Source organism: Theobroma cacao, chromosome 7, assembly GCF_000208745.1.
Source record: "Theobroma cacao cultivar B97-61/B2 chromosome 7, Criollo_cocoa_genome_V2, whole genome shotgun sequence".
NCBI lineage: Eukaryota > Viridiplantae > Streptophyta > Magnoliopsida > Malvales > Malvaceae > Theobroma > Theobroma cacao.
Window position 1 is genome coordinate 13,128,420 of NC_030856.1, and position 26,712 is coordinate 13,155,131.

A 26,712-nucleotide genomic window follows, 5' to 3' on the forward strand; every position below is an offset into this window, starting at 1 on the left:
TTTGTGAAGCGAGGAAAGCTCCACCCGAGGTATATCGAACCATTCCGAATCGTTGAGAGAATTGGACCAGTGGCTTATCGGTTAGAACTACCTCCGGAGTTAGATCGGATCCACAACGTTTTCCATGTCTCCATTCTTAAGAAATATGTACCAGATCCCTTTCACATTCTCGAAGCACTTTCGATCGAGTTGCATGACAATTTGAAGTTCGAGGTGCAACCTGTGAGTATCTTGGATTAAAAGGATCAAGTATTGAGGAACAAGAGTATTTCAATGGTTAAAAGGTTGTGGAAAAGTGCTCGAATGGAGGAAATGACATGGGAAATAGAGCATCAGATGAGGAACCAATACCCGCATCTATTTGTCGAATCTGGTAAGTGAAATTTTGGGGTCAAAATTTTATTTTAAGGTGGGTAGAATTGTAAAACCCAACCCTATAAACACATGTCATGACATACATGCATTAAGTAGCATGTTATTACGCTAGGAAAGTCCCTAAGAATAGACGAAACTTGGTATTGTACCTAACGGTACACTTGAGTTGATTTAACCTCGAACTAATTCAAATAGGAATCGTAGGATGAAATTTAATATTTTACAGTTCAGGAATGACTAAAAATGATTGTTCGGAGTTCGATGGTTCATTTGGAGAAAGATTGAAAATTTTGATGTTCAAGGGTAAAATTGTCATTTTGCCACCTAAGATAATAATTTGATCATGGAGTGAAATTTTTGACCAAGATTAACTATTTGGAGTATAATTTAATGATAGGAAGTGAAAATTTCAATTTCGGCAATTTTTGGAACATAGGGGCAAAACGATAATTTTGTCGTCCCGGGGTAAAAACCATAATTTTCACCACCCAAAACTTGTCAAAATCATAGGATTTATTTATTTTTGGTATGAATAACTATGGTATTTCAAGTGATGAAAAATAGAAGTTTAAAGGATGAAATTTTAAAAACGAGCCAATGAAAAAGTGACACATGGCATTTTTAATTATTTAATATTATTTTAAAGGAAAATCAGCCCATTTAAACCTCACATCAGGTGATGGTCGGATATAAGGAGAAAATAGAAGAGAAAATAGAGAGGAAAGGAAGAAAAGAGAAAAACCAAAGGAAAAGTAGAAAATTCAAAGGGAAATTCGCGTTTTTCGACCGTTTACGCATCTAACGGTAAGATTTTTTGACTTTAGCTTGATTTCTACCTTTCCTATACCTTTGTTTCCATTTGGCATGCTTGAGGAGAGAGATCAAAAAGTGATACCAAGGGCTGGCCGAATTTCAAGGGGGAGGATTTTGAATTTTTTTAGGTTTTGATTCTTAGTTAAATTGGTAGTTTTAGTTAGTTAAATGTGCATAGAAATCAAATTGGGCAAGAAAGCATGAAATTTTCACAATACCCACCCTTGGCTGAATATTCAATGATGTACAATGATGATGAACTGATTTTTATTCTAAAGGAAATGAAGAGAAAATGATGAAAAATTGTTAAATGTGATAGAAACACAAAGTGAAAAATTTACCGAGTTAATGTCCCATTTTTGACCGAATTTTTCAAGGAGGAAAGTGAGCTGATTTTGGTGATTTTATAGGGTTATTGGCTGATATTTAATGGTTAGAAATGTTAGAGAGAAAATGGGACAATTTAGAGCTAAAATGGAGTGCGTTAGCAATTTATCGGGTAAAGTGCTAAAAATAGGTTAATACCGCATTTAAGCCGTTTTAGGCTATTGCATTTCATACCATGCATTAGTATAGGATTTAAGTTAATTATATAGTGATTTAGCATCAATGTGATGAATTGTGTAAATTTTTGTAATGTGTCTAGGAGGAGAGCCTTCCGGAAAAGGCAAAGAAGTCGTACCCGACGAGTAGTGATCGGGGCGCTTAGAAAGCTTTTAGTTTGTACAAACGGTGAGTAAACTTATTATTATTGTAAATTATCTAGAGTTTATTTTTAAATGCTCTTTATGTATTTTATGAAACGAAAATGAGATTAAAATGGGACTTTTGATGTTTTAGAAATAAATGTGACAAATAAATATATTGTGTTGATTATCTGAAATAAGAAACTTTTGATCATGAAATTGAGTAATTGGAGGTTGCCAATTGTTTTGAAAAATATATTTTCCTATGAATGGCTTATAATATATGAGCATATGTGGCTATATTTTATAATTGTGTTGAGAATTTATGTAAGCTGTCTTTTACTATGCAGGCTGGGTACATAAATAAAAGCCACATTATATTGTCGAAATTTTATTAAAATTTGTGGGTTTAGTCACTACAGTGGCGGGTTTCCATGAACTGCCTATAAGAGGGGTACAGTAAACCCGGTTATATAGTTACTCCGGATGTAGAGGCGAGGAGGGTAACTCTCGGGGTAGTGTTAGAGCTCACTTCACGTCGAACCCCCACGTGAATATGTAACTCGGCCAACGCCAAGGAACGGTTTGATTTCAAAACTAACATGTGTTTAACATGTAAATATCTTAACAACCTTGGCGGACTCGGTTAGATGCCTAAGCTAAGGTATCCTTGAGGACTAGTTTTTGGCTTGAGCCCTGTTTCTAATAAAAGTCATAAGCCTTAACAACTGTTTTGGTAAATTACAAATATTTTATGGTTTAAGAAATAAATTGAAAACCTTATGAAATGGTTTGTGATTTGTTGTTTAAACTTGCCTTCATTTTACTCGCCTTTAGATATTTATGATAATGTCTGTTTACTCATTGGGATTGCAAAATCTCACCCACCTCCTTTCCAAATATTTTAGGCCTATGGTAGCCTGTTGATACCCCGATTTTATCGAGGATTCCAGTTGACCCCTCTATCTCACAAACAGTAGGTTACTATCACCAACACTTGGTGTATTTACGGGCCACTTGTCATTGTAATTATTATTGTACATTATAACTTTGTAAATTATTGTATGTATGAATTTATTTTACTTTCATGTTACAAAAGATTACTTACACGTGTTTCTATAAATATTGTTTTATATAAAAATGCTATATTTTAATCAATATTTTGAATAGTAATATTTGTCTATAAATCCTTTTAAAAAAAATTTTGTCTTTTGATTGACTTGAGCCGGAAACGACTGGTAATTGTTTAAAACGGAATGTTTAACAACGATTGCTCACATAAAAGGCCAAAAACTAATACGTAAGCCTTGCGGGATTCCAATTGGCATTCCGGGGAATAAGTGTAAATTGGGACGTCGAGGCGGTTGTCATGGGCCCGAGGGAGGTTTCGGGTCGTGACATTTCGATTACAAACTAACGTGCTAATCAGTGTTAACACAATCCAATAAATCCGTCTATATCATTAAGAATCAAATCCAAGTCCATTTACTATGATTTTCTCATTATTGTTCAAGTCGTTTACTAAAGGAACTATACTTTTCGATAGCCGTTTTCGATATCCGATACCATAAATCATCAATTACGAGCTAAATAACATGAAATACAACAAAATCCATCATCAACATGTCATCTATAAAATTCGGCCAAAGAGGGTTGTTGAAGGGCATGTGATTTTCTTGCTTGTTTTTCATGCCAAACATCATCAAACAACTAAAAACACTAAGATATCATGAAATCTAGCAAAATCTATCATCAAAACCTCTCTCCCTATGTTCTGCCAGCAAGTATTCCCTCATGGAAACTTGTGTTTCATCCATAGAAAATGAAAAAGAAAGCATGGGAAAGGTAGATCTTAAGCTAAAATTGAAAAATCTTACCTTTGATTGCTTTGTTCTTTGAAATTCAACAAATTTCTCTTGAATTTTCCTCTCTAGGGTTTGTTTCTATTCTTTTCTCTTTGTTCTTTGCTTTAGTCGGCCATGAAGAGTGAAATGGGAAAGTTTATAAAGGAAATTATAAAAATATTAAAGCTTGACATGTGTCACCATGTGATTGGTCCATGGTTAAAACTTAACAATTAAGCATTTTCTCACCACCACATGTAATTTCTTAATTATCCAAAGTATAAAATAATAATAGGTGAAATTCATGGGCTTGACAAGTGTTATGGTGGTGTAAAATTCCAAAAATTTCAATTATGTCCTCGTGAACACGTAAATCACTATTTTGCCCTTATGTTCGGAAAAATGTCAAAATTAACATTTTTTATTTCTCAAATTCAAATCATGCTCCAATTAGCCAAACTTGGTCAAAAATTTCGTCCAAAATTCCCATTTTGCCCTAAGGTGGCAAAATGACCATTTTGCCCCTATATTATGAAAATTCCTAATTTGACTCCAAATTAATCCTCGAACTCCGAATCACCATATTAAGACATTCTAAGGTTCAATAACTCTCAAATATATCCTAAAATCTCTATTCAAACTAGTTCGAGGTTTTAATCGACTTAATTGTACCACTAGGTACAATATTGACTTTTAACGATTCTTCGAGGCATCTAAGTATGCAGACATATTATCAAGTACACAATGACATGGCAAGTATATTATAGAGTTGGGCTTGATAGCACAACCCCCCTTAAAATAAAATTTTACCCTCAAAATTTCACTTACTGAACTCGGAGAAAGGATGCAGGTATTGGTTTCTCATCTAGTGCTCAACCTCCCACATCATCTCCTCCATCCGAGCATTTTTCCACAACACCTTAACGAAAGTTCTTATTCCTCAACACTCGATCATTTCAATCTAAAACACGTACAAGTTGCACCTTGAACTTCAAATCTTCTTGCAACTCAATCGGAGGTGCCTCGAGGATATGGGAGGGATCAGGTACATACTTCTTCAGCATCGAGACGTGGAAGACATTGTGAATCCGATCCAACTCCGAGGGTAATTCTAGTCTATAGGCCACTGGCCTAATCCTTTAAATGACACGAAAGGGTCCAATGTATCTTAGATTGAGCTTTCCCCGTTTTACGAACCAGATCACACCTTTCATTATCTAACAAGATACAACAATTTACCACAATTATATAATCAAATAAGACTTAATACCTCAAAATATTCAAATCATTACCTTTCCAAGGAGAGACCTTAAGAAAAACTCTATCATCAACTTCAAATTCCAAATCTTTTCTCCGTTTATCCGAGTAACTTTTCTGCCTGTCTTGAGCTATCTTTAATTGCTCTCGGATAACCTTGATCTTGTCATTAGTCAGATCAATTAGTTCTACATTAAACAATTTCCTCTCTCCCACTTCATCCCAGCAGAGTGCAGTTCGACACTTTCTCCCATACAGAGCCTCGTATGGTGCCATCCCAATACCAGACTGAAAATTGTTATTATATGGGAACTTCGCTAATGGCAAGTGTCTATCCCAACTCCCCGTAAAGTCAATGACACAAGCCGTAGCATATCCTCCAAAGTCTGAATGGTCTTTTCAGATTGACCATCTATCTGTGGATGAAAGGCAGTGCTAAACCTTAAATTAGTTCTAAGAGCTTCTTGGAATTTCAGCCAAAATCGAGAAGTGAACCGAGGGTCTCGATCTGACACAATAAAAACTGAGACTTCATGTAATCTCACTATCTCATCTATATAAAGCTTAGTTAGCTTCTCAATAGAATATGTGCTATGGATAGCCAAGAAATGGCGGACTTAGTCAATCTATCCACAATCACCCAAATAGCATCTTTCCCCACTCTGCGTCCGCGGTAAACCCAATACAAAGTTCATAGTCACATGCTCCCACTTCCACTCAGGGATCGGTAGAGGCTGAAGAGTACCCGATGGTTTTTGATGTTCCACCTTAATTTGCTGGCATTTGAGACATTTCGCTACAAACTCTACTATGTCTCGTTTCATACCCGGCCACCAGTAACTTTCCATGATAGTCCTGTACATTTTGGTGCTTCCTGGATGTAAAGCATAGGCGAAAGAATGAGCTTCCTCCAAAATAACCCGTCTCAGCTGATCATCTTTAGGGACACAAACCCGGTTCCCAAGCATTAAAATACTGTCATCACCAAGTATGAACTCATTAGTTTCTCCATCTCGCAACTTTTGAACTTCCCGTTTGAACTCATCATCAGACTTTTGCAATTCCTTGATTTAGTTCAACAATGAGGGTCTCACAACAAAGCTAGCAAGTAGGGTTCCATCCTCACCATTACTCAACTAGATCCCTAGAGACTTCATCTCAAGTAGTATCAAAAAATAAAAATTTCGAAGTGATGCTAATAAAAATGAGGATTTACGACTTAATGCATCTGCTACAACATTTGCCTTCCCCGGATCATAATCAATTACAAAGTCGTAATCCTTAATCAACTCTAACCATCGTCTCTATCTCAAGTTAAGTTCTTTCTGAGTGAGCAAGTATTTCAAATGTTTGTGGTCAGTAAAAATCCGACAATGCTCACCGTATAAATAATGCCTACAAATTTTCAATGCAAAAATTACTGCTGCCAACTCCAAATCGTGGGTAGGGTCATTTGTCTCACACTTTTTCAGCTGTCGAGAAGCATAAGCTACTACTTTCTCATCTTGCATTAACACACACCCTAATCTTAATTCAAAGGCATCACTGTACACCGTAAATTCTTTTCCACTAACAAGAAGTGTCAAAATGAGAGCGGAGGTCAACCGGTTCTTCAACTCCTGAAATTGACTTTCGCAGACATCATCCCACTCAAATTTGACTCCTTTACGAGTCAAATGAGTTAGAGGAGTAGCTATCAATGAGAACCCTTGAACGAACCTCCTATAGTAACAGGCTAAACCAAGGAAACTTCGAATCTCTGTCACCGTTTTTGGTTGCTCCCACGGTAAGATTGCCTCAATCTTCTTGGGATCGACATAAATTCCAACTCCAGACACAACATGTCCCAAGAAAACCACTTCCTTCAACTAGAACTCACATTTAGAAAAGTTGGCATAAAGTTGTCTCTCGCCCAACGTTTGTAACACAATGCGTAAATGAGTAGCATGTTCATCATCATTCTTCGAATACACCAGAATGTCATCTATGAATACTATCACGAACTTAACCAAGTACGGGTGGAACACCCTATTCATGACGTCCATAAAAGCTGTCGAGGCATTTGTTAGACCAAAAGGCATAACCAGAAACTCATAATGCCCATAACGAGTCCTGAAAGCAGTCTTGGGTACATCCTGCTCCTTGATCTTCAACTGATGATACCCAAACCTCAGATCAATCTTAAAAAACATCATAGCACCCTGTAATTGATCAAAAGATCATCAATTCATGGTAAAGGGTATTTATTTTTGATGGTCACTCGGTTCAGCTGACAGTAGTCGATACACAGCCGAAGAGTGCCATCCTTCTTCTTTACAAACAAGACTGGCACACCCTAGGGAGAAGTACTAGGGCGAATAAAACCCTTGTCTACTAATTCTTGCAGCTGGACTTTCAACTCCTTTAACTCTGCTGAAGCTATTCGATACGGAGGAATGGAAATAGGTGTGGTACCTGAAAATAAATCAATAGTGAACTCAAGTTCTCGATCAGGAGGTAGTCTTAGTAACTCATCCGGAAACACATTAGAGAACTTGTTTACTATTAGGACATCTTCTAACTTAGGTTCCCCCTTTGAGGTATCAATCACATATGCCAAATAAACAGGATACCCTTTTCGCACTAGTTTCAAAGCTTTGATAGACGAGATTACACAATATGGTAATACTCGACGTTCCCCTACAAATACAACCTCTACTCCCTCAGAATTTCGAAGTACAACTTCCTTCCTGAAACAATCCACTTTTGCCCGATGTGTAGTCAACCAGTCTATACCTAATATCAAATAAAATCCCAAATCTCTAAAGGAATTAAGTCAGCTTTGAATTCTTCCTCACCAACTCTTATCCCACAATCTCTATAACAAGTGTTTTTAATCAACTATTCTTCTAGAGAGGTATGAAGTACAATTTTCTCCTCTAAAGGTGACAAGTTTCTACCAGAAAATGATGCAAATGTCGTGCTCACATAAGATCTATCCGAACCAGAATCAATTAAGACATAAGCATCTTTGTCAAATACAAACATAGTACTTGTCACTGCACTGGGTCAGACTCGTGCCTCTTTTTTTTTCACAGCAAAAACTCTCATCGGAGTATGAGTCTGTGGTCTAGAGGGTGGACGTGCCAAGGTATTACTCCCCACACCAAACCGCATTGCTTCACCCTATCTTGGCTGTGACCCAAAAAAATCTCTTCTCTAAATATCGGTGTGAACCTAGGGAGATGAAACAGCTACAGTAGCTCATCTTAATTACGAACAAGCAGTCCGCATGTGATCTTACTGACCATACTAAAAACACCGTACGGGCTCCCTACACGACCCGGTATGAAATCTCCCATAATTCCAACATCTGTCAAAACTCCTATAACTTTTCCCAAGAGCACTCGTCGCTGATCTATTGAATCTAGGAGACTTTTGTTGCGACTGTTGAGATGGGGGTCGAGTAGATGCTACTGAAGCAATGGTAGCGATCCCTGAAGTAGATAAATCCTTCCCCTTTTTCGATGGCTGACTCGAAGATATATTCAGATTCTTCCTTTTAGCAAACTTGACCCGAATCCTCCTATTCTCAATCGCAAGCTTCTCAGCCCGTAGAGCCATCTGCACAACCTCTTTATACAACTCCTTACCTATTATTGTCATACGGTCTCTGATTTCATTTCGGAGCCCTTCCTCAAAGTAATTAGCCTGATCCTGCTCAGTCTTCACCAGATCAAGCACATAAGACATTAGCTCGTTAAAACAAGCCTCATACTTCTTTATTGTCAAATTCCCATGTTTTAGACTCAAGAATTCCCTCTTCTTTTCCTTTTGATGAAAATAAGTATAATACTGGCCGTCGAACTCTTGCAGAAAATTTGACCAGGTCAAAGGAGTAGTAGAACGAGATTTCACTGAGTTCCACCAAATACGGGCCCTCTTCTCAAGTAGTTTAGTGGCCACCATCAATTTCATTTCATCTTCTAGTTTCATATCAGTAAGTGTCTCTGATACTTGAATGATCTAGTCCTTAGCTGCTGTTGCGTCCAAATCACCTGTAAAAGAAATGCAATCGAGTTATCGAGCCTCCTTAAGTTTCTTAGAAATGGAGACATCAGGTACCTGTGGTGGAACAGGAGGTGGGGGTGGTGGCACTGGAGGAGTGACTTGAGGAACAGCAAGAGGAGCTTGACCAGCTTAAGCCTGGCCAATAATAGTAGTGAGTAACGCTACCAATGCCTAAACTACCTCAGAAGGCATGGCAAGAATACCGGGAATACCGGTAGGTGGTGGAGGAGATAGAGGATGTGGAGGAGTCTCAGTTTGTTCAACAGCAGGTGCTGCCCGAAAAGTAGACGCAATCGATTCCCCCTCTACAGGATCTGGCTGACGATGTTGAGAATGGCCTCTTCCCCTCCCGACTGATGTAGAGAGAGGTGGGTGTCCACGTCGATGAGGCATAATGATCTATAAGAAGAGACAAAACGAATTTAGACAACTTTAGGTTCTATATGCAATTGTATGCATTCAACTCAATCTAATATAACTTAGGGCCACATTGACACTGCAGTTTTTAAAATAACTTTAAAATCGAAAGTTCTGATACCAATTGAATTATCACGACCCGGTACTCCCTTCGAGCCCGTGACAACCTTCTCGATGTCTCAATAGACATTCATTACCCGAAATGTCAATCGAAACCTCACAAGGCTCTTGCATCAATTTTACGTCTCTCTTGTGAGTAACAGTTACTAAATATCATGTTTTAAGGGAATATAAACTATTTTTAAATAAAAAATAAATAAAAAGTAATTTCTGCCACACAAAGGTATTTTGGTCATTTTTTAAAAAAAAATTTGAAACCTGGTGAAAATACAATATACGATCGAAAAATATACATTTCTTATCTAAAAAGAATTTTAGTAATCTAAATCATCGATTTAAAATGAAATTATGGCTAATCAAACTAAATAAAAATATTAAATAAAATATTCTATTTTCTTATAAAACAATATTTATAGAATCCTACATAAACAATTTTTGTAGTGTAAGAGCAAAATAAATTCATATATATAATAGCACACTAAACCAGGTATTCAAAAATATTCTATAACGACATGTGGGCCCTAATATAACCGAAAATATACAAGATTGTAGACCTTCGATTTCTAAGATTGTAGACCTTCGATTTCTAAGAATGCAATCCAAAAGTAACCCTCGACAAAATTGACTGTTTACAGACTGTCTTGAGCTTGAAATGGGTCAAAAGAAGGGGTGAGTTTTTATAAACCCAGTGAGTAAGCAAAGTTCATCCACAACATCTAAAGCTGAGTAAATTGAGACAGTTAAATCATCCCATCATAATATGATTCATAACATTTAAAACTCATTTCAATTCATATAAAACAATTACATTTCATCAAAATAATCAACAACGCTTATGATTCTCTTAAAAACTTGGCTTGTGCCAAAACTCATACTCGGGGACACCTTGGCCCGGGCATCCAACCGAGTTCGCCAAGGATGTTCAAACGACATATACCCATAAAACATGTTTTTACTTTTAAAATATAGTCATTCCTTGGCGTTGGCTGAGTTTCATCCTTACGTGGTGGTTCGGCATGAAGTGAACTCTAAACTTACCTTAGGAGATACCCTCCGCGCCTCTCGTACCAAGGTGAAATATAACGGGGTTTACCGTACCCCTCTAATAGGCTAGTCCACGGAAACCCGCTCACTGCAGTAAGCTAATCAAATAACCCACAAAATCAATAAAAATTTCGACAGCATGACATGGCTAATATAATATTACCCAGTCTGTGAAGGTAAAACAAAATAGTTTATATAATCCACAAACCACAAATCCAGCCATTCATGCCATCACATTGTCATAAGCCATCAATTCAAACCATATATATATAACACAAGTATATAGCCTCCATTTACTCAATTTCCAAAATTATCATTGAATTGCAAAATAAGTTATAAATCTCATTCATTTAACCATCACTTAACTTATAAAACATAAAAATCTACGGTTTAAGTTCATTATTCTTTAAAATCATAAAAATGAGTATAAACTACTTTAGATAATTAAGATGAACATTTGATTACTCACAATAATGGGAGTTTGGAGTACTCCTATTCTTGGTCCTCGAGTATAATATCTTTACCCTTATCATAGAACTCACCACCTATATATAATACATGACATGTAATTCAATATATTTGTGCCAAACTGTTATAAAACTATTTCAGGCTCTATATGAATGCATGAAATTAAATGAGAATTGTTCTAATAATCACTTAAAGACGGTGTTCTAAGTGGGTTCAATTATAATCGGACTAAATTTGTATTCAACCTAACTCGAACTATACATTGTTGAATTAACCAAAACATCCGATTCAACTTCAAATATATTCATTTCACTTCCAATATTCCAAATACACCAAAGTACCTCAATGAGCTTGATTGTGACTTAATTCATCATAACCGAAATTCATTTCGATTTCAAACTCTCATGCTAATCAGTGTTAACGCAGTCCAATAAATTTGTCTATATCATTAAGAATCAAATCCAAGTCCATTCACTATGATTTTCTCATTATTGTTCAAGTCGTTTACTAAAGGAACTATACTTTTCGATAGTTGTTTTCGATATCCAATACCATAAATCATCAATTACGAGCTAAATAACATGAAATACAACAAAATCCATCATCAACATGTCATCTATAAAATTTGGCCAAAGAGGGTTGTTGAAGGGCATGTAATTTTGTTGCTTGTTTTTCATGCCAAACATCATCAAACAACTAAAATCACTAAGTTATTATGAAATCTAGCAAAATCCACCATTAAAACCTCTCTCCCTATGTTCAGCCAGTAAGTATTCCCTCATTGAAACTTGTGTTTCATTCATAGAAAATGAAAAAGAAAGCATGGGAAAGGTAGATCTTAAGCTAAAATTGAAAAATCTTACCTTTGATTGCTTTGTTCTTTGAAATTCAACAAATTTCTCTTGAATTTTCCTCTCTAGGGTTTGTTTCTATTCTTTTCTCTTTGTTCTTTGCTTTCGCTGGCCATGAAGAGTGAAATGGGAGAGTTTATAAAGGAAATTATAAAAATATTAAAGCTTGACATGTGTCACCATGTGATTGGTCCATGGTTAAAACTTAACAATTAAGCATTTTCTCACCACCACATGTAATTTCTTAATTATCCAAAGTATAAAATAATAATAGGTGAAATTCATGGGCTTGACAAGTGTTATGGTGGTGTAAAATTCCAAAAATTTCAATTACGTCCTCGTGAACACGTAAATTGACTGTTTTGCCCTTATGTTCGAAAAAATGTCAAAATTAACATTTTTCATTTCTCAAATTCAAATCATGCTCCAATTAGCCAAACTTGGTCAAAAATTTTGTCCAACATTCCCATTTTGCCCTTACGTTATGAAAATTCCTAATTTGACTCCAAATTAATCCTCGAACTCTGAATCACCATATTAAGACATTCTAAGGTTCAATAACTCTCAAATATATCATAAAATCTCTATTTAAACTAGTTCGAAGTTTTAATCTACTTAATTGTACCACTAGGTACGATACCGACTTTTAACGATTCTCCGAGGCATCCAAGTATGCAGACATACTATCAAGTACATGAATGACATGGTAAGTATATTATAGAGCTAGGCTTGACATTGTTAGTAGCCAGTGTCATAAAGATGTGATTCGTTCCTCTTTTGATAGGTGATCTAGCAATGACTTGCAGCCTAGAGGTTGAGTTATGTTCCTTTGACAAGTCAGTCTTTATTTATGTTTATGTTTATGGATAATGAACACGTTTATGATGATGTAGCCAATATTTGGCATTTTATTTTATTAATGTTATGTATAAATGTGCAAAAGTAGCTTGAGAGTCTACATGGACACCTGAGGGTGTTGATAAATGTGTATATGATAATATTCATGAGATTATGGCACTCTGATGATACATGAGATGATTGCACTTACACTATTTATGTTGAGAAGTTCTACAACTATCTAATGTTGCTATGGTTGCATGCATGTGATTACAATGTATGCATATAGATGATTGAATGTACACTTCCGCACATGATTATTAATGTTTAATGAATGAATAGAATGAGGCTTGCTTAGGCCACATGGGTTATATTGTTCTAGGTCCATGCACCGGTCATATCCCAACACAAAATGCGATGCGATATATGCTATATAATAATATATTGTTATATATAATAGTAAATTGTTATTGACTAGTTAGTGTATTAATAAGTATACAATATAATATATATATATATATATATATAAATATATATATTGTTATATGTTATGATGTAGTTAACTATTAATATAAGTTATATTACTATAGGATACTAATATTAATATAAGTTACTTTAGTAATATAAGTTATACTATAACAACATTAAAATACAGTACATTAATAAGTTACTATATTAAATTATTAATGTTTGTTATATTACTATAGTACACTAACATTAATAATTTAATATAACTTACTACATTAATATAACTATATAAGGTATACTATGTTACTATAATTTATTAATAATTTATAAAAAAAAAGCTATTATAGTATATAGTCTATATAACATAGACTATATATTGTATATTAATAAATATACTATATATAGTATGATATATTAATTACTTAATATAAAAATAATAATAATTTAAGCTTAGGGTATAGTTTTCAATATATTTTGCATTAATTTTACATTAATTTTTTATGGATATATTTACATAAATATTTAATAATATTAATGTCTAAATAAATTGTATTTTTATTTTTTATTTTTTGATGATTAAATCTAAGTCATTTATTCATATATGAGTATAGAAAAAAAATGTATAAGTTAATACATGTAAAAAAATCGCTCTTAATGATTAAATCTAACCTTTAATTTATATATATATATATATAGAAAATCATTGTAATTGCATACATGTAATAAAAGCCCTTTAATATACTTATTTTAAAGTCGATTAATTCGGTTAATCAAACCAAACCGATAAAACCAATTTGATTGAATTTTTTAAATGATTTATCCAAATTAACCAAATTAATCAAAATTGAATTAATCGAATTTGTCAATTAATTCAGTTTTGACCAAAATTTGCTCCCCCCTACCCTACAGACCTTTTGATGCTGTTGTTTCTGTCTTTTTTCTTTCTAGTGAAATGGCGTCATTTGATTAGTCTAAGTGGCTCAACCGTTTACTTCTTTCCCCTTTATTTTCTCTTTTTTTCATTATTTACACAGCGTCGTTTCAACCACATTTATAAACCTAATTGTGAAACCCTAACCTTATTTTTCTTTCCCACTCTCTCTCCTACCTACGTCACTACCCCTTCTCTGCCCCCTTCTCTCTATAAAACTTCATCAGAAAATGATCCTTCTGACCACACTTCATGCCACCATTCACCTAGATTTTTTTCAAATTTTCTCTTCTCTATCACTTTTCTTCCCTTTCATTGATTGTTGATAAATATGAAACATGATAATAAAAAATAAAGGAAAATAAAACTATGTAAAGTAAAGATCAAAAGATTTTTTTTTTTTGAATATCACTTTAACAAAAATTATATACATGTGTTGATTTTTTTTATCAACAAATAGAATGTTAGGACAAATTCATTCCTTCATGTGTCTTAATTTAGGTTGTTTTTATGAAATAAGCTAACTTCTTATGGTTTTCTACTTATTAAGTTTGAATTTAACAAGAGGTTAAAGGTTCTCACATTGTCTTTCACTTTGGACTAGTAAGGCACCCCAATCCTCATCTATAATAAGTGATAGACTACCAATGGAAAGGATTCAATCTGAAAGGAAGTATTTCGCATGTCCATGCGAGGTAATCATCTCATGAGAGCAAGGTACTTTATTTCCTCCTAAAAGGATAGAACCTAGGTATAAAGCTCACGTATGAATGTGTTATGTGTGAGAAGGAACACGTAAATCTTTGACCAATCATCTCATAACCTCTATCCAAACCACATTTATTATATAGAATAAGTAAAATAATAAAAGAAATATGCAAATAAAGTAAATAAAAGCAATTTTGTTTTTAAATTAAGGGAATAAAGTTGGATATCGAATTGTAATCAATTAATTGAGGCTCAAGGAAACATAATTAATTATTAGTTTGACTCTGCCAAGCTGTCATAATATGTGAGTTTGTAAACTTAACCGTTTGAGGTAAAAGAGGAGTTGTCATCAATTTCTTTTTGATTAGGTGCAATTGATTGGCCACCTATGTGAATCTATCTTTTTCAATAAGGTCTTAAAGCTAAACTTATGTTCATTAAAAAGGATAGGTTCCGGTTTACAATTTAAGCTAAATTTGAACGTACAGTTACGTATGAGAAAGGTATTAACACCCTTACAATGCTTTCTCAACGTGATACCTAATTAATTATATGTTATTCTTTAAGCCCTAATAAGTAAACTTTTTTTCAATACTCAAGATTACTTCCCTCGATCCTTTATTTCATGTTATTATTTTATTGTTTTCATTAGTTTGCTTTATTTTATTTGTTTTGAAATAAATAAAAACTCTTTAGTATTGAAATATTTTCTAAATACTCTAACAATTATGACAGAATTCAAGAAACATCTCAAACTTAGTAATTTTCAAAAAGTTATCACTTCTAACTTTCTCAAAATTTCATCATTGGAGAATATTTGTCTATTTGTGTTTTTTTGTTAAACTTATTATACAAATATATGAATATTATAATTTTATTCCTAATTTAAAATATTTCCAATGTTTTATTATCATTATTATCACATGTTTGTAATAATTATTCTAAAAATAAATACCTTTTTCTTTGTAAAAACAATTTATGACATTAACCCCAAACTCTTGATAGCAAGGTCCAATAATCAATTTTACTCTATAAAATTTAAGGAAGTACCACTTGTGACCTTCATTAAAAATTTCATTTAAAAAGATTTATCTTCAAACAGTTATGAATTTTTTTATTAATTAATATTTACTTTTTCTATATTTAAACATGTTTTATTTTGTTTTATTTCTATGATTTATTATTTATACATTGTTGATAATTATTTAAAATAAGCCTTTTTTTATAAAAGCAATTTATGAGATTACCCCTAACATTAATGGTAAGATCCCATAATAATTTTTATTCTAGAAGATCATTAGTTACACTTTTTAAACCTAATTTTTTTTAATTTTCTAATTAGTTTTTTCCTTAAAAAATTAAAAAAATACAAAAGTTATTTTTTTATTATTTTTTATTTTTGCTATTAGCAATAAAGCCAAAAATAATAATAGTAAATATCAATTTTACCCATACCTGCTCTACGTACCTTTCGGTGCTGCCGTTTGCCTTTTCCTTTCCAGTGCAACGGCGTCGTTTGATAAGCGTAAAATGAGCCGTTTAACCCTATCCCTTTTTTTGGCCTTTTTATACATTATTCACACGGTGTCGTTTCAACCATATGTATAAAAGCTAATTGTGAAACCCTAGCCTTATTTTTCTTTCCTACTCTCTCTCCTGCGCCGCTGCCCGTTCTCTGCCACTCTCTGTCCTTCGTCGCTACCCCTACTCTGCCCCTTTCTCTCTGTAAAACCTCACCGGAAAACGATCCTTCTGCCACCATTCGCCTGGATTCTTTTCAAATTTTCTCTTCTCTGTCACTCGTCATCCCTCTTATCGATTAAAACTTTCAATCTCTAAAATCAATTCCGGGCCGGACCCTCTCTCGAAAGAAAGAATACCTTTTATTTTTCTGAGTTTTCTCGGTAATATTGGTTGCTGTTTGTTTGTGTTTGTCTTCTCTCTTTAATAAAAAGAAATCAAGCCCGGACAGAGTGAGTCTTCAAATCTTTCGGTAACTTTTGCAACATCAACGTTTTAGATCATTCGTTAATTGTCTCCCCAGGAGCATCGTCTATCACCTTAAGTGTTTTTTTTTTCTTTTAAAATAGTTTGAAATTGGGGTTTAACTGAAATTGATTTGAAGTTAATTCTTTAATTACATTTTCAGGTCATATTAATATCTGTGAAGTTTTTCTGAGCTTGGATAATGGAGGTTAGTTGATTATCTGATCGAGTTTTTTTTTTTTAATATGAAGTTTATATTTTGGATTTTGATATATGTGTATTATGATTACAAACAGTCATTTGATGTGAATAAGACAATGGAAACATTGGAGCCTGAGGTGAGCAATGGCCGTGGTGGATTGTTTGTCCCAAAGGATAGACCGAAGTATGTAGCTCCTATTGGCAAGAAGTCTGTTTTAGGTATGTTTTGCGTAAACATGGCACTATTATTCTCTGTTCTAAAATATAATGTTAAGCATGTCCTCGAATAAAGTATATATGATAACTATTTGTATGTCTTCTAATAGTCTTATTTGAGAATAAATTTAGAGAACTAACAGTCTTGCCAATGCAAAATTTGTTACATCTTAAAATATCATGTTTATGGCTTGGTGATGAAATTTAGATGACCTGAATATTTTGATTTGCTCTTACTTATTAATGTTGTTTTCTGCTGCTTTAGATAGCGGTTTGTCATATCTGCTGCTGTAGATAGCGGTTTGTTTGTAGCCGTTGCCGGTAGCTTTGTTCTTGAGAGTACTTTGATCTCTTTGATGTTGTCATGATTCTAGTAAATTCTCTCTTTGGCCGAGTAAAAATAATTGGATGTTTTCTTTATTACCTTAATGCATTTGTTACTTTCACATTTGTTGTTAACTATACTATGTACCTAGTTCATTTCTTCTTCCTTGTTAAAGTTACGGGTACAATTACAACTAACAATGCAGTGCCTCTTCTAGATATTTGCACACCCCTCCCCCCAAAAAAAAGCCTAGTCTTTTTATTTTGTTATTAATATTTTTTTAATTTGGTAGGTTTGGATGTTCGTGCTAACGAAAAGCGAGGAGATTCTAAAGTTGATGGTGGATTCAAGGTCCCAAGGGAAAACATTGCCTCCATTGCAGCATCTATTGATGAAGATGAGAGAGCTGAATCTTTTGGAGTTGAAGAAACTAAAAGTACTGTTACAAATGGTACCCGCAGCCATACTAGCAGACGCTATCGTGATAAGGCAGCTAGTGCAACAACTAATGCTGGTATTCATTTATCTTACTTTGTATGAAACAAGCTAAGCAAGGTTTTAAGGTTATGGTAGTTTTTTTATGTAAGGAATAAGCTTGTATTTTCTTTTCCAACTTCCAATTAAAACTCTTACAGAAAATAATGACATAATTAAATGATTACATGCTGATTATTAGAATATTTTCTTGTTCCTGTACCCCTTTCTACCATTTGTTTTTTAAAAGCTTGCATATTTAAGTGTGTGATTGAGTTTTTGAAATTGACCCAGTAGAAGAGTTTCTAGGTAAGGTGGCACAAACATAAAATTTTATGGTGTATAGGCCAAGCTTTATCTGTGCTTATGATCTCTCATTGTTTCCCTGTATCTTTATTTTCTTGAAACTGGCCATTGTGTTTGCAGAAATATAATTGTGTATGTGTGCATTTTTGCCTGTGGAATGGGTAACTATCTCTTTGTAACATAGCAAGATGTCAGCCTAGCTTTTAGAGGAAGTGACACAACTGAGTTGTTTGCATGCAGATCACCAGCATTTACCTTTGATATAGTGGTATTGAGATGGATTTGCAATTCATGCTTTCTTAACCTTGTGGTTTACACTAGAGAGTTAAAGAACACTGTTTATATCATATCCCTTTTGTCATTTTGATTAAAAGGTTGGGGTGGGGCAGGTGTGGTGATTCTGATGATGTACACATCTTTTGCTAGTAATTTTTTTGACAAGCTTTGAGCTTTTCTTCTCTGTGAATGGACATATGTTCCTTTCTTTGTGTTTCTTATAGTGTTGGTGTATTCTTTTGTTTCCCTTCTTGAAGCTATGGGTCTCATTATACAATTATATTTTGTTGTTCCTATATTGTAGAAAGTACAGTTACTGTAGAAAGACGAGGCAGCGATGACGTGTTTGGGACTCCTCGCTCAAGTGAACATAGGAGTTCAGATGTAAGTGAAAAATTTGTTGTCATTATTATTATGTATTGTTCTTTTTGTTTACTTTTTCATTTTTCAAACATATGTGCCCAATTTTACTTTCAATTGAAGGTTCCAACTTCATCTAGTCGGAGTTCTCGTAGTGTCTCTTCTAATAGGCTAAGACACGAGAGAGATGAACGTGATAGAGAGAGAAGAGATTTCAGTGATGATTCTAGAAGTGATAGCAGGAATGCAAGAAAAAGACACTACTATGAGGATAGAAGAGACACTCATGGTGGATATGAAGAATATTATGGAAGAAGCGGAAGTAGATATGAAAGTAGAAAGAGGACGCCTGGTATGTGATAACTGCTTATTGAACTTGTGCACGTTAGGGTTCTGTATCTTTGAACTAATATCGTTTGCATTTGGATTTTCATGCAAAAACTTTTATCATGTGCATGTTTTTGAGGCTGGATGGAATGGGGAAAATGGAGTAATGTATCCAAACTTGATTTATTGGTACTAAGACATAGTAGAGTTTGAATAAGTTCTTGATAACATATACATTCATTCATGCTGTAGAATTTGTACTATGTTAGATTTATGATTTGTTATTTTTTCGCATCTTTGCTGAAGTGCAGTAAAGGTAGTTGGCATTGTGTTATTCACATCTTAATCTTTTGTAGGCAGATCTGATTGGGATGATGGGAAATGGGAATGGGAAGATACTCCTCACCGGGATAATTACTCTGGTAGTAACAGGCGCCATCAACCTTCTCCATCTCCAATGTTTGTCGGGGCTTCACCTGATGCTAGATTAGTTTCTCCATGGATGGGAGATCGTACTCCTCGTTCAGCTGGTATGTTATTCAGTATGTAAAGCCATTCTATTCCTTGATGGTATTGACTGTTTTTGCCTTCTTTTGCTATTGACTGTTTTTGCCTTATTTTATTACTTTATTTTTGAATGAAGAGAGCGAACAATTTTTTTAACATCATGCTGAAATTAGGTACATCAAGTGGTGCTTCTCCTTGGGACTATGCATCTCCTTCTCCAGTTCCAATACGAGCCTCTGGAGCATCAATAAAATCTTCAAGTTCTAGATATGGTCGGACATCTCATCAAGTTAGCTTTTCAAGGGAAAGTTCACAATCATTTGAGGTAGCATATGGCATTGTCCTATTTTCTTTTCTTTTCTTTTCCTCTCCATTTTCCCCTCTTAAGTACTTTTCTTTGGAGTTGGAGTGAAGGAGTGATGCATTCTAAGTTATATTTCTAGAAAACTAATGAACTATTAATTGATAGTGGGTAATGGCAGTGATCTTTGGTTACTTGAATAGATTGCTTCGTGTTTTTCTATACGTTTTACTCTTTCTAGAAACCTTTTTACTTCTGTCAATGTTTTTGGGTCTTTATTTGTTATGTTTACTGTTTAGGATGAAGGAGATAAGACAGGTCCAGCAGAAGAACAAAATTACGAGATTACAGAAAGTATGCGCTTGGAGATGGAGTATAATTCAGACCGTGCATGGTAAATTATGAATTCAATTTGTCCTAGGATTTCTTTCTTCATATGGCCTTAAAATTTATGGTACTTATATGATGAAAATGGAAATATTACTGAAGTTAGTAGCTTAGGAAAAATATTTCAGACAACATGAACTCTATTTGTGATTTTCCTTTCTGTAAAAATTGTTGGAATTGTTTTCCAAGCATGAAGGGATGTCATTTTGGTTTTTACTTATCAAATCGTAATAAGGCCCTATTTTTTGGCCTCAATTTGGTGGTTTTTGACCCTTCATTTGATTAGTGATTCTGCCATTCATTTGTGGTCTTTATCCATGCTGTATCAAAGTTGGCTTAACTTTCCTTGTTGGAATATCCTTGTGTAGGTATGATAGAGAAGAAGGAAACACCATGTTCGATGCTGATAGTTCATCAGTTTTCCTTGGGGATGAAGCTTCATTCCAAAAGAAAGAAGCAGAGTTGGCCAAAAGACTGGTATCATTTTAGTGCCTTTTTATTCTATAATTTGATGTTAAATGTATGCATCATGTTTCATGGCTATGTACTATATATTAAACGTGGTGGATGCATCATCTTATGGCAGTTGTTCATTGAACTATCTTTTGTGCATGTGCAAATTCGGATATGAATTTGGTTTAGCTTCTACATTGAAATAAATAAAGACATCAGAGACATTTATTCTAAGATAATGATAAAATAAATTGTCATGGTCTTTCTTCTTTATCTCTTCTTTTTCTCCCTTTGTTTATTCTTTTTCTGGCCGATGTGTTTAGGGTCAAATGTTTTGCAGAAAATGGAGCAGCTTTTCTCATGTCATTTTATTTTCCTCGTAATTTTGATATTGAAATAAGTGGAGTGATTGACTTTTATCTAATTTTCTTGGCTTCAGTTGTCTTAGTTTGAATTTGCTGATTTTCTTAATATTCTCACAAGTTATTGCTGCTGAGATAAGTGGATAAACTTTTATCTAATTTTCTTTTATTTTCTTGGCTTCAGTTGTCTTAGTTTGAATTTGCTGATTTTCTCAATATTCTCACAAGTTATTGCTGCTTTCTCTGTTTTACTTTGAGTCTGAAACTATAGTATACTGTTTCAAATTGACTAACTGACCACCAGCTAGTACTACTATTGGGTAACTGTTGTCTCTTGAGAACAAAGGTGAAGTTGGTTTTAATTCAGAGGCCTGTAGGTGCAATGGACCGGCGTTAGATGAAATCAATCAAAGATGTGTTCCTTGGATGCAGGCATATTTTTCTATTTGCATGCTTCTTAGTGTTAAATTGAAGCGCCTTGTCCTTGGTGATGATGGATGATAATAACTTGTTCTTTTTCTCAAGTTACATTCAGTTGGTGTAGTTTAGAGGTAGAGAGTGACTAATAGCCAGTTATTCATCTAAATTTGGTTTATTTGTGAATGGGCTGAGTGCTCACATAAACTGTGTGAGGTGTGCTTGTGTTTGTTTGTTATGTGTCCATGCATGATTGCCTTTTGGTGAAAGTAGTTTCCCCCTTACCGCTTTTTTAGTCATTGAGATGAACTGATTATTGTTGGCTCCTTTTAAATCTATTAGTTGTCCTTTGCAGAACATAATGGTTTCTAAACACCTGTGCCATCTCCTAAACAGGTTCGAAGAGATGGGACTAGGATGTCTCTTGCTCAGAGCAAAAAGTTGTCTCAGCTTACCGCTGATAATGCTCAGTGGGAAGACCGGCAGCTTTTGAGATCTGGAGCTGTTAGAGGTACTGAGGTGCAAACTGAGTTTGATGATGAGGATGAACGCAAGGTGATTCTTCTTGTACATGGTAAGTGAATATCATAATCTTTCTATTAATTTATGAAACTACTTTTTATCTGATGTGAGTCCAGGATGTCTGCTTTGTACTTTTAACTAAAAGTTGTCTATATCTTTTGTTGTCATAGATACAAAACCTCCATTCTTGGATGGCAGAATTGTTTTCACCAAACAAGCAGAGCCAATCATGCCCATAAAAGATCCTACATCAGACATGGCTATAATTTCACGCAAAGGATCTTCTCTGGTTAGGGAAATTCACGAGAAGCAAAGCATGAATAAGTCACGCCAACGATTTTGGGAGCTTGCAGGCTCTAAGCTTGGTGATATCCTTGGAGTTGAGAAAACAGCAGAACAGGTATGGTTCATAAATGTATTTTTTTTACCTTCTCTTTTTCTAAAAAAATGACAACATAGTTGATTTACTAATTCATCTCTACATTGGTTGCTAGATTGATGCTGACACTGCCGAAGTAGGCGAACATGGTGAAATTGATTTTAAGGAAGATGCCAAATTTGCACAGCATATGAAGAAGGGGGAGGCTGTAAGTGAATTTGCGAAGTCCAAAAGCATAGCAGAGCAGCGACAATACTTACCCATCTATTCAGTGCGAGATGAGTTACTGCAGGTTTGACATTTTTTCTGTTAGTGTATGTTAGTCTAGTTTTGAAATAGATAACAACTCTAGCATGCCACTTAGTCTTGGAGGAATGGGGTATTAACCACCTTGCACATGCAAGGATAACCTGCAGCTTTCGAAAAGTAATATGAAGGTTCCCCTTACAATTTTTCGATGTTTTCCTTTTTGACTTTCAAAGATAAATTCTATCCTATGACTATGCTTTTAAAATATCAAGTGTTTATTGACCATCTCTTTATTCTGTTTTTAATTATATGTTTGACAGGTGATTCGAGAAAATCAGGTAGTTGTTGTTGTGGGTGAAACTGGCTCTGGAAAAACAACTCAACTTACACAGTATCTTCATGAAGATGGGTACACCATAAATGGTGTAGTTGGTTGTACCCAACCTAGGCGTGTGGCTGCCATGAGTGTTGCAAAAAGAGTTAGTGAAGAGATGGAGACGGAGTTGGGTGATAAAGTTGGCTATGCCATACGTTTTGAAGATGTGACTGGGCCAAGCACCATAATTAAGGTGAGTGGCTCCATTTACATTAGAAAACAAATTTTAAAATCTTTATACATGTAAACATAATCTTGATTGCTTGAATTGTTATCTTTTGGGATGGAGGAGGGCACTAAGTTGTGTTTAATATTCATGCAGTTTGGCCATCTTTCTATTATCTTCATCTAAAAGTGATTAGTTTCCCCAATTTATTGTAGGGAGCAATGCCCCATTTTTCTGTGTCCTTGCCGTGCTTTAGTTCTGATATGATATGCTAAACTTTTTTATTTCTTTGACTTTACAGTATATGACTGATGGGGTTCTCCTTCGTGAAACATTGAAGGATGCTGATCTTGACAAGTATCGGTAAGGAGAAACTAAATCTTAAATTTTCTAGTCTATTCCAATTGCAACTACGGCATTAGTGATAAGAGCTATGTTATTTACTTTATTATTGCAGCGTTATTGTAATGGATGAGGCACATGAGAGATCACTAAGCACAGATGTGCTTTTTGGAATATTGAAAAAGGTGGTTGCCCAGCGCCGTGATTTCAAGCTTATTGTGACGTCTGCAACTCTAAATGCGCAGAAGTTTTCAAATTTCTTTGGAAGGTAAGTCTCATATTTTTATATCAGCTTGTGCTGGCATTTTCTGCATCTAATCAATCCAATAGAAATAATTATCTTTTCATATTTTGTAGTGTACCGATTTTCCAGATCCCTGGTAGAACATTTCCTGTCAATATTTTGTACAGTAAGACTCCTTGTGAGGATTATGTTGAAGCTGCAGTGAAGCAGGCCATGACTATTCACATCACCAGCCCTCCAGGTGACATCCTCATCTTTATGACTGGCCAAGATGAGATTGAGGCAGCTTGTTATGCCCTTGCAGAACGAATAGAACAGCTTATTTCCTCGACTAGGAAAGGGGTGCCTAAACTTCTGATACTCCCAATATACTCCCAGTTACCTGCTGATTTGCAAGCAAAGATATTCCAGAAGGCTGAAGATGGAGCTCGCAAATGCATTGTTGCCACCAATATTGCTGAGACATCCTTGACCGTAGATGGAATTTTTTATGTTATTGATACTGGTTATGGTAAAATGAAAGTCTATAACCCTAAGATGGGTATGGATGCTCTTCAAGTTTTCCCTGTTAGTCGTGCTGCTGCTGACCAGCGTGCGGGACGTGCTGGTAGAACTGGGCCAGGTACATGTTATAGGTTGTATACAGAGAGTGCTTACTTGAATGAGATGCTGCCTGCTCCTGTACCTGAGATACAGAGGACCAACCTTGGCAATGTGGTGTTGCTGCTCAAGTCTCTTAAAATTGAGAACTTGCTAGATTTTGATTTCATGGATCCACCACCGCAGGAAAATATCCTTAATTCTATGTACCAGTTATGGGTCCTGGGTGCACTTAACAATGTTGGGGGCTTGACTGACATTGGATGGAAAATGGTGGAGTTCCCATTGGATCCCCCACTTGCGAAGATGCTGTTGATGGGTGAACAGCTACAATGCATAGATGAGGTTTTGACCATTGTTTCAATGCTTTCGGTCCCATCAGTGTTTTTCCGACCTAAGGATAGAGCGGAAGAGAGTGATGCAGCAAGGGAAAAATTTTTTGTACCAGAATCTGATCACTTAACATTGCTTAATGTTTACCAGCAGTGGAAAGCTAATCAGTATCGAGGAGACTGGTGTAATGACCATTTTCTGCATGTTAAAGGGTTGAGGAAAGCCAGAGAGGTGAGGTCTCAGCTATTAGATATTCTCAGGACACTGAAAATCCCACTAACATCCTGTGGATATGATTGGGATGTTGTAAGGAAAGCTATCTGTTCTGCATACTTTCACAATGCTGCAAGATTAAAGGGTGTTGGGGAGTATGTTAATTGCAGGAATGGAATGCCGTGCCATTTGCACCCGAGCAGTGCTCTTTATGGTTTGGGTTATACTCCAGAGTATGTTGTTTATCATGAATTGATTTTGACAACAAAGGAGTACATGCAGTGCGTTACAGCAGTGGAGCCACAGTGGCTGGCTGAACTAGGTCCCATGTTCTTTTCTGTGAAGGAGTCAGATACAACATTGTTAGAGCATAAGAAAAGACAGAAGGAGGAGAAAACTGCCATGGAGGAGGAAATGGAAAATTTGAGGAAGGCGCAAGCCGAGGCAGAGAGAGAAAGCAAGGAGAAGGAGAGGCAGAAGAGGGCAAAGCAGCAGCAACAAGTTTCAATGCCTGGGTTGCGACAGGGCTCTTCTACTTATCTAAGACCGAAGAAGTTCGGTTTGTAAATGCAAATTACATCATATTCAATAGTTGGAAATTAACAAAATTGTCCTCAGTTATTTGTTGTTACCCCTTGTAAACTTTTATTTTCATATATATGATAGAAAGTTTATTAACTTCTATTTTCATATATATGATACAAGTTTATTTCTATAATGTGGTTAATTGTATTTATAATAGAATAGAGAATATGAAAAAGACAGTCTCAAACTTACAAAAATCGCCCTCAATATACTTCTAAAGTATATTTTGATCCTTTTTGTTTCAAATTGCATGGTTAGGTCTCTTGATTTTTTGTTACCCTTTATTTACAAATATGAAAGTCATAATTATCTTTAAATAATTGAAAAATAAAAAAAATTATCTTCAAATAATTGAAAAATAAAAAATATAAAAAAAATTGTAATCTAAAAAAATTTAAGTAATGATATTCTAATTAAATTAGTTATAATTTTTTTTGTATTTAGGGAGGTTTTTGTATTTTTTTAACCAAGTTCTTAGGAGATCAATTTTAAATTTAACCAACCCAACTCTTGTGAATTTATTAAAATATTGTAAATTTATTAAATTTTTGTAGTTGTTGAAAAATTCACTATATGGTGTTGGTGTCTTGATGATAATGTTTTTGGTTGTAGCCACGGTAGCGTGTGGCCATCCAAAGAGAGAAAAACAAAGGAGAAGAAAAAGAAGGAACTATTATATTTTTCGATAGCAGCAAGAAGAAAACGAGAAGGGCTAGAAGAGAAAACAAGAAAAAAAAAAAGAAAAATAATTAAAAAAATTATATCTAGTTTAATTAAAATATTATTATTTAATTTTTTTAGACGTTTTTCACTTCAAAATTATGAGTTTTTTGAATTGTTAATAAAATAATCATGAATAATTTCTTTCTTTCTTTTAATTTTTTTTGCCTTTTTCTTCATTATATGTTTTTTTTTATTTTTTAAGTTGATAAAAGT

General features: G+C 34.6%; 2 protein-coding genes across 3 annotated transcripts; one reads left to right on the forward strand and one right to left on the reverse strand.

The window, feature by feature from the left end:
• On the reverse strand, window positions 5,293-8,950 carry LOC108662790. Its single transcript, XM_018124370.1, has 6 exons — window positions 8,326-8,950; window positions 7,325-7,750; window positions 6,949-7,025; window positions 6,397-6,843; window positions 5,802-6,039; window positions 5,293-5,483 (listed from the first exon to the last, which is right to left on the reverse strand). The coding sequence occupies exons 1-6, from the start codon at window positions 8,948-8,950 to the stop codon at window positions 5,293-5,295; spliced, it is 2,004 nt and encodes a 667-aa protein (XP_017979859.1).
• On the forward strand, window positions 16,510-25,883 carry LOC18594749 (pre-mRNA-splicing factor ATP-dependent RNA helicase DEAH7). Of its 2 annotated transcripts, none has more exons than XM_007022379.2 (17): window positions 16,510-16,862; window positions 17,019-17,063; window positions 17,152-17,275; window positions 17,890-18,111; window positions 18,958-19,037; window positions 19,137-19,365; window positions 19,697-19,870; window positions 20,021-20,172; window positions 20,448-20,542; window positions 20,904-21,012; window positions 22,164-22,341; window positions 22,460-22,689; window positions 22,784-22,960; window positions 23,238-23,486; window positions 23,761-23,822; window positions 23,917-24,069; window positions 24,159-25,883. In XM_007022379.2, the coding sequence occupies exons 2-17, from the start codon at window positions 17,058-17,060 to the stop codon at window positions 25,756-25,758; spliced, it is 3,840 nt and encodes a 1,279-aa protein (XP_007022441.2). In that variant the 5' UTR covers window positions 16,510-16,862; window positions 17,019-17,057; the 3' UTR covers window positions 25,759-25,883. The 2 variants fall into 2 exon arrangements, with proteins under 2 accessions (XP_007022441.2, XP_007022442.2); XM_007022380.2 differs by having other exon boundaries at window positions 16,510-16,842.

Bases quoted from the DNA above. Each gene is read 5' to 3' on its own strand.
- LOC108662790 (XM_018124370.1), bottom strand. From the start codon at position 8,950: ATGAAACTAGAAGATGAAATGAAATTGATGGTGGCCACTAAACTACTT. The intron at 7,026-7,324 runs GTACTTCTCCCT...ATGCCTCGACAG, and splicing joins CAAGGGTTTTATTCGCCCTA to CTTTTATGGACGTCATGAAT. The intron at 6,040-6,396 runs GTAATTTTTGCA...AACTAAATCAAG, and splicing joins ACGATTTGGAGTTGGCAGCA to GAATTGCAAAAGTCTGATGA.
- LOC18594749 (XM_007022379.2), top strand. The intron at 17,276-17,889 runs GTATGTTTTGCG...TTAATTTGGTAG, and splicing joins TGGCAAGAAGTCTGTTTTAG to GTTTGGATGTTCGTGCTAAC. The intron at 20,173-20,447 runs GTAGCATATGGC...TTTACTGTTTAG, and splicing joins AAAGTTCACAATCATTTGAG to GATGAAGGAGATAAGACAGG.